The following is an 8,523-nucleotide window of genomic DNA, read 5'->3' on the forward strand; positions in this document are numbered from 1 at the left end:
CAATTCTATAAGAAATTTGTATATACAAAGTTTTTTTTTAAAAAAAATACATCGTTTAGAACCTCGGTAAACACGCACATTCATCGCCATTTCATTCCTTGAAAAAGAAAAGGCTGAGAATATTTGTTGGTTTCCTCCTCGTTTGTCTCATTGTGTAGTTTTGTGCCTGAAAGAAAGAAAAAGGAAGTAAAAACCGTTTGCCTTGAGTCTTTCTCAGTCAAGTATTCCCTTTGCAAAGCCACTTGTTAAAGGAGACTTTAGGGGAGTGATGACCACCACTGCCTAAAGCAAACACCTCACCATAGCACAACAACTTTAGCTTACCAATAAGCATATAGTACAAGAGCTAAGGAAACAGGAAAGTTGAGACTACACCATACAAATTGAGCTTTTAAGTGGATCAACACGCCATGGGGTTCATCAAAACCTACTTGAAAAGCCATAAGCGTGTTACTCCTTTGACATAGATACGCTTACATGATAAATATTCTTTTTCCTAAAGTTTAAGCACTAATTGTGGATACTGTTTAATCGCCTTATCACAATAGCATTCATTCTCCGTTATAAAATTGGTTTCACACGCCTATTAAAAGGTCATTATAACCTTGTACATGATGAGCTAATGAACGCATGATACATTGGGCCCACTCATTAGCCGTCTAGTAAGAGGGTGTCTATTCATCCAGCAACCCTGCAAACTATAGTTCCGTACGCATTTCATGAGATTCCTTCAATGAGCCTAAAACATTCTATTTAAGGTGGCATTATTTGTGAGATCATAAACCTTAAGGATGTTCCTTAAATTTCCTAGTGACAAACTTGATAATTTTTACTCCTGAAGTTATTCGACTAGCCCCAATAAAGATATTTTCAAAACATATTTTGTGCGTACGTATTTTAGGTCTTATACAAGGCATGAGATCACGTATACATAGATCAGCATGCATATGGCTTGTGGTGATTTAGAGGATGCAAATTTTGTACACAACAATTGTGTTTGAAGCTAAGGATTGGGAACCATTTTCCTTCAACATGCAAAACGGAGCATGATTAATTAAGTATTTAATACAAAACTTAAAAATGTATTGATACGATTTTCTAAAGCCACACTATTTAGCACCTATTTAGAAAGCGTGCACATCTACAACGAGGGAATATAAGTTGAAAAGAGAGAGTAAAAAACACACTTCGATAGTCATTAGTCACCCCAGTTTTACTGAAGCCAAAGTTTCACAGGACCTACTGCACCCAAATTCCAAACATCATCTTCTTTAACCCATAATCCAATAGCATACATACATTTCACTTAAAATTCACACGCTGCTCAGTATAGCGAGTAAGTGTAACATGGATAATAACAACTAAAAATAATAATCAATCTTAAAATATATCAATCCAGTCTCTCGAAGATGCTCAGGCGAATATAAATTATTGGGGTGAGTGTCTGTGTTTCTACTTCCTCTATCCTAAAAGAACCTCAATGAACGATCCTTTGTTCGGATTTATTATACTAGGTTATTAGGGCACCTCCAACGCTAAGTACATGCTTAAGGAGGTGCTTAAAAATATGATTAAACTAAGCACTTCACTCAAGAGCCTGATGGTCCAATGCTAGGGAGTTGGACTGATGCCTGAAATAATAGGTTCCATCTGTAGCACCCGTGCAAACACCTCCCAAGCGTCGGCGCCGCACGAAGCAGCGGCTTCCTGCGCTAAGCGTCTCATTGATCCTATGTGGTAATAAAAAAAACCCCGGTTTTTCTTATAAGCGCCTCCTTTTAGCTGCGCGCTGGAGGTGTCCTTATGTCACACCTACACTCAGGTTGGGTTATTCGGGGATAGATTGAATACGTTATACCGTGTTTCCCAAAAAAAAAAACAGAAAACCTAGACAACGGTATTCCGTTGGAACGGGATACCCTTCTATGAGACAGTACTTGATACCTGTTGTGGTACCAGCTGCATGATACCCGATACCTGTGATACCTAGGACCTGGTACTCGTGATACTCGTGCAAGAGAATAGTTAATATGCCTATCCTGTTGCAACGGGATCCCGTTTTGTAGCCGCCCTCTTTTTTCTTTAAAAAAAAAACTGCCAAAGGAAAAGGGAATAAAAATAAGAGAAGAAACTGCAACAAAGAGAGGCACGCGTCCTCGGAGGGGGCGATCCGCAAAACCGCCACGGAGAGAGAGAGAGAGAAACGAAACGCAAACGCCGCCCTCTTCAACCCCCCGCGACACGCGCACCACCACCACCCCCCACCCACCTCCGCCGCGTTTCAAAATTCCCAAACCCCCCCTCCCCTCCCCTTCTCTCCTCCGCTGCGACGGCGGTGAGCGAGCCACCCCCGGAGTCGGCGCGGGCGGCGTGCTCCTCCTCCTCCTCCATCCATCCAAATAGTACCCCCCCCCCAATCTCCTCCCCGCTAAGCAAACCCCCCTAATCCTTCCTTAACCCCACCCTTCTTGCTTGCTTCGCTGCTGCTGCTTCGCTTGGTTGGTTGGTTATATTTAGTAGTCCGCGAGAAGAGTGGAGTTGTGACTAGGTGTGTGCTTACCACTGGGAGGAGGAGGAGGAGGAGGAGTTGTGGACTATAACGAGCGGGAATCGAGATTCCTTCGTGTTGGTGTTGTTGTTGTTGGTGGTGGTGGTGGTGCGTTGGTTGATTGGTCGGCGGCGGGAGGGATCCGGTTCTTGCGGATTCTTTACCGTTCTTGGTGAATCCGTGGAGAAGGCGGCGGGCCAAGATTGCTCGGAGGTGCTCGGCCGTGGCGGAGCGGTGGTCCGTCTATGGAACTTGCCGCCGCGGCGCCATGCCCCGCCCTGGAACTGAGGCTACCACCACCACCACTTCTGGCTGTGAAGCGGATTGTGGTGTCCCTGCTATGAAGGCGACGTTGATGATGATGAGTTGTCGGAGTCGGAGTCGGAGCGGGCGTGCTCACTGGATGCTGCTGCTCTTCTGCCTCCTCCTCGCCTTCCCTTCACATGGTACTGAAATTTTTTTTCCCATCTTTCCATCCAATTCAACTCAATTCTCTTGCCAATTCTCTTTCTTGACCAGTTATTGAGCCTTTCATGCTTTCGATTGCGATGCCTAGAAAAAAAAATAATTCCTTGATTTGGTATTAATGATATGAAATTTGATTGTTGGTATTTGTTGTGACAAGGTCCTAGAGCCGTGGAAGCGTTTCCCGGGGGCTATGGGATAAACTACGGGAGAATAGCAAACAACATCCCTTCTCCGGATAAAGTAGTACAACTCCTGAGAGCTTCAAAGATAAGGAATGTCAAGATATACGATTCCGATCACAGCGTTCTTGATGCATTCAAGGGATCTGGGCTCAATCTGGTTATCGCCATCCCCAATGAGCTCGTGAAGGATTTTGCGGCGAATGAGAGCAGGTCGATCGACTGGCTGAATGAGAATGTGCAGCCCTATCTTCCTCAGACACGCATAGTTGGGATCACTGTGGGAAATGAGGTGCTGGGAGGTCAAGATACAAGCTTGGCCGAGCCCCTCGTTCAAGCTGTGAAGAATGTCTATAATGGACTCAAGAAATTTCACTTGCAAGACAAAATTGAGCTATTCACACCACACTCAGAAGCTGTTTTTGCTACTTCATATCCACCTTCTGCATGTGTTTTCAAGGAAGATGTCATGGTGTATATGAAACCACTGCTGGACTTCTTTCAACAAATTGGCTCACCTTTCTATGTCAACGCATATCCCTTTTTGGCCTACATAAGTGATCCAGAACATATTGACATTAATTACGCTCTCTTCAAGCCCAATCCTGGAATTGTTGACCCGAATACTAGTCTGCATTATGATAACATGTTCGATGCTCAGATAGATGCAGCTTATGCTGCTCTGCAGGCCGCTGGGTATAGAGACATGGAGGTCCGAGTAGCGGAGACTGGCTGGGCTTCTAGTGGAGATCAAACTGAGGCAGGAGCTTCAGTTGAGAATGCAAGGACTTACAATTTCAACCTCCGAAAGAGGCTCTTTCTGAGGAAAGGAACTCCTCTCAAGCCAAAGAGACCAGTCAAAGCATACATCTTTGCGTTGTTTAATGAGAATTCGAAGCCTGGACCTAGCTCGGAGAGGCACTATGGGCTGTTTAATGCTGATGGAAGGATTGCATATGATATTGGTTATGAGGGTCTATTACCTTCATCTGCACCCTCGTACTTCTTGTCTCTTAGGGTAAGGACTGCATTTTTAATCTTTTGTTTTGTCTACACCTTTTCTGTATTTTCTTGTTAAATCATTCTTGCCTTGTGTTAAAATGAGGATATGTCTACTCAATTGTTAAAAACGGTCATTTCATACAACATAGAACTATTGAATACTCTGATTTTATTGCATGTTTCCAGGCAACATCATGTCCCAACCATTTTGCTGGGCCTTTAATCATCCAGTGTTATTTTGCAGGAAAACGTATGATAGGTTTTAATCCTAATTTTGGTTTCTTAAATCCTCATCAAAGTATCAAACGAATTTTGGTATTAGAAACTAGAAAGTTGCACAATGGATCATGTTGGTCTAGATTTTTAGATGATACTTCTGTGCTTGACTAATATCCTTGTGTGAGCATTCATTGTGGTTTGTATGCTTTCACTTCTTCCCTATATTTGTTCTTATTTTCGGTTTTTTCAAATAAAATTGCATGGAGTTTCCAGTTCAGAATAATGTTGACAATAATGAGATACCTGTCTGAGTTTATCATTACTTAAATGCTAATACGTCTTCCAGTTGTGATGGGCCAATTAACTCCTTTAATAGATCACTAGGACACACATTATGGATAACCTTTTATAATCCGGATTCTAGGTTAAATTATCAGTAAGATTGTTGTATTAAACTATTGAGAGTGGTGGTGATCTTTAATGTTCATATTCTGAATGCTCTAGCCTTTTCCCCGCCTTTTTTTGAGACCCTTATCGAAGAACTTTTCAAAGATCTTTGGTCTATTTCAATAATCAATTCTGGCTTCATATACTTTACCCTTAAGTAATAATTGGCAATGGGTTGCATTGGAATCACTTTGGTTTTGGACAATTTGTAATAAAATTACCCCTGGTAGCGATACAAAACTTCTAATTTGTGTTTTCAACTTATTCCCATGAAATAGTGCTATCTCTTTCTTGCTTATGTTTGGTTTCTGATACCAGAGCATTAGTTACTGCAAAAGGTAATCTGACTTGATGTCATTTCTATCTGCAGAAAATTCAAGCTGGGGGTTGGATTGTACACTATTCGGCTACAGTTATTTTATCTGTTTTCATTTTCTTAGCCTTAGTGACTTGATTACAGAATAGCACATCTGTATTGAACATACAACCGAGGTTAAGTGTTAGAACAATGTGATTGGGAATTTTACAATGAAAGATGAAATAATAGCTCCCTTCGCACCAGTTCTTAACTTCTCTTCATGCCGTGAATTACTTGTGGAAATCTATTACTCTGTTGTTAGGAAAAGCATATTAACTTTTTACCATATATGTGTTTTGTTTTAGCAGTTAAAATGCCATGCCAGGATAGTAACTGTGAAATACAATTATGTACTATATAAACTTCTGAAGATTTAATTTCTAGCCGTAAAGTTTAAGCTCCAGCTTGGCATGTTAGAGGGCTAGAATTATGCTTATTGTTTAACTTAAGAAATGCTGTACATACAAACTGTCAGGATGACAGGATCAACATATTGTTGTTGTTTCTTACTGGGTAAGTAGTGTATCTTGGACATATCACACGTTGCACTCAAGGCATCTGCTTCCACAGCTGAAAGCTCTATATGTCACTAAGCTGGAGTGCTGGAGAAATGTGTGCACATCTATCTAGGGTATCCTCACCATAGACCTTGAATGTAGTAGCTACAGAACACCTTGAAATCAACATGTACATATGATATTAATATTGCGATGTCAACTAGAGAAAGTGCATGGCTAAATGTTATCATCCATAATGTAGTTTCATTGCATCTCCTATTTGTTAAGCTGTGCTGATGGATGGATGATTGTAATCCCTTGATGGGATCTGTATAAAGTAAAATGTCCTTGCAACTATATGTGTCTTTCAAAAGCTAATGCATCACCAGTATGGTCATTGGTATACTGAATCATTCTGAGTCCTATTGGATCCACCAGGTAAGCACCGGTTACTATTGCTGAAGCAATCATATCTTGCCAATCTTTTCCAAAGAACTTTTACCAGCTCATGTGCTGCAGTGGTCACTCCTTCAATTCCATCCTGTCTTTTTTGTTGCAACCTTTCATCTTTGTGGAAAGGAGTATATATCAGGTAGGAAAAAAAAAAGGAGAGGTTGAATTTTCAGGATATCCCAACTTTTCAGATTACATTTTTCTCTCCCCCAATGGAATCTCTGATACTTTCTCTTGCTTGTTAAGTACTCTTATGTAGTAGTATTATGTGTTTACGAGCATAGGATCCCACTGCATTATCATGTGATCTGAGGTGAGGTTAATAGGTTATTAAACCCAAGGATTCCCTTCCTTTTGTGTACCAACCTTTTAACACTGATTGCTACAGTAGTACTCCATGTCTCCATATGCTCTGGACTTGCAGAGTAACTATGCTAGCAATATTTTACAATTGATATTTGAACTGTTGCAAGAATCAGAGAAAATAAAATTGTGTAAAGGACGTCGGCAAGGCATCCTCTAGTACCATCGGAATTTGGTCCCCAAAAGAACAGGTGGATGTGGCTGAGTCTCTCAATTGTCTATTAGAGAATATTTAATTATTTATTTTGTCCACCTTAGAAATATGTTAGTAATTTGTTTAGGATATACTAGGAGTACTCCAGTATGAATGAATGAATAACAGATGCTACGTGTGTCAACTGGGAACATGATGTGTGGAGCCACGTACTCCCACCGTCTCAATATCTAGCAATCTAAGATGAGGTTGCTACATATTAGGATGGATGGATTAGCTTAATGAGTTGATGGCGTCCACTATGATTATATGATCATAGAGGTACAGGGAAAAAGATAACCAATGGGACAGGGGCAGAGCTAATCCTAAGGAAATAATATGATACTTTAGAACATGGAGGAGTTTAATAGGATTTTTCATAGGAATTAATTTGGTCCTCCTAGAATTCTCACAAAATCCCATCGTGTGTTTGAGAGTAGATTCTAGCTTCTCGTATTTTTCCACTCGTATATTTTACGCCTTCTATTTCTCTTGTTTCTACAATACTAGTTATATGTTTGCTTGTCCAGATGCATAGCTAAAAGGACGAAAGAAGAACCGATGTTTCATTGATATGCGGGTCCCATTGCGTTTTCATATAATGGATACAATGAGTAATTAGTAGCATAAAAGAAATATAAAATCCACTTGTACTATATCTATACTATTTTAAATGTTGATAGTGGTGTGGTGGTTTTGTCATCACCACCTCCATCACTAATTTATGGGCACGGGCTCTTGTTATGGGTGTTTGATTTGTAACCTGTATGTCTCTCAAATTCAACTACCTATTCAACATCAGTTTCTTTTGGAGTGAATAATTACTAATCACATTTTTTCATCACCTTGAGGCAATCAAAATACACACGTATATATGATTGAACCACTATAATCGTTGACAAGGCAACGGACTTCTATACTTGCTTCAACAAATCTACTTTGTGAAGTTTTATGCTCAACGACAAAATATATACGTTTTGTTGAGAAATATTAACCCATTTTGTTCAATATTTTTATATACTTTAAGAAAATCCGTTGCAACGCACAAGCATTTGGCTAGTTATAGACAGCCCCTATCGTAATAATTAAGTTGTTTAAGTAGTACAGCAGTTCTACTTGCAGGCCGGGTATTGTTCCAAGACAGATGACTGTATTAGGCCCATAATGTTAATAGTGTGCACCATAATGTTGGTATAGCATGGTCATTAATCATGGGGCCCTGAAAGATATTGACATCTTGTCCCCTAATTCATTTGAGAATCAGAAGGGCAGCCTATATGGGCTGAGGAAGATAAGGGCGGCCTACATGGGCTAGTACTTGTAACATCTGCTCAAAAAATAGGGAAAAAAAACTGAATGTTTGGAGGCAATTGGAGTGTGCAAATTAACCGTGCGGTAAAAATAGGGGTATTTAAACTTTAAATTTTAGTTAAGGCTGACAAAAATCAACGAGCAGACGATGATAGCCTAGCATAACTGTAGCATTGGGTTCACCTACAATAGCAGCTGGACAAAATGTCAAATCATCTTGGAGTAATGAGTGAGATACTTCTACATGTATATTGCACTGAACCAGCACTCCAATAATAGTCCAATGTACAATTCAGTGTTTTGACGTACTACGCCTACGGTGGTGTTTGAATATCCTGAAGATGAAGATTAAGTGTTTCACGTAAAACGATGTTGTAATAACATGTAATTAATTGAGTTTTAATTATTACAAACTTGAAAAATAGATTAACCTGATATTTTAGATCAACTTTCATATAGAAATCTTTCGCATGAAACATACCGTT

At 40.1% G+C, this 8,523-nt stretch overlaps 1 protein-coding gene across 1 annotated transcript; it reads left to right on the forward strand.

Annotated features, from left to right (window-relative positions):
* Positions 1-2,323: 2,323 nt before the first annotated feature.
* Positions 2,324-5,424, forward strand: LOC4341481 (glucan endo-1,3-beta-glucosidase 14). Its single transcript, XM_015788995.3, has 3 exons — positions 2,324-2,994; positions 3,174-4,213; positions 5,234-5,424. Exons 1-3 carry the CDS (start codon positions 2,817-2,819, stop codon positions 5,315-5,317), a joined length of 1,302 nt encoding a protein of 433 aa, XP_015644481.1. The 5' UTR covers positions 2,324-2,816; the 3' UTR covers positions 5,318-5,424.
* The last annotated feature ends 3,099 nt before the right edge of the window (positions 5,425-8,523 follow it).

Source organism: Oryza sativa, chromosome 6 (assembly GCF_034140825.1).
Source record: "Oryza sativa Japonica Group chromosome 6, ASM3414082v1".
Classification (NCBI taxonomy): domain Eukaryota; kingdom Viridiplantae; phylum Streptophyta; class Magnoliopsida; order Poales; family Poaceae; genus Oryza; species Oryza sativa.

Coding starts and splice junctions, on each gene's coding strand:
- LOC4341481 (XM_015788995.3), top strand. CDS start 2,817: ATGCCCCGCCCTGGAACTGAGGCTACCACCACCACCACTTCTGGCTGT. Junction 2,995..3,173: donor CCTCGCCTTCCCTTCACATG/GTACTGAAATTT, acceptor TGTTGTGACAAG/GTCCTAGAGCCGTGGAAGCG. Junction 4,214..5,233: donor CGTACTTCTTGTCTCTTAGG/GTAAGGACTGCA, acceptor TTCTATCTGCAG/AAAATTCAAGCTGGGGGTTG.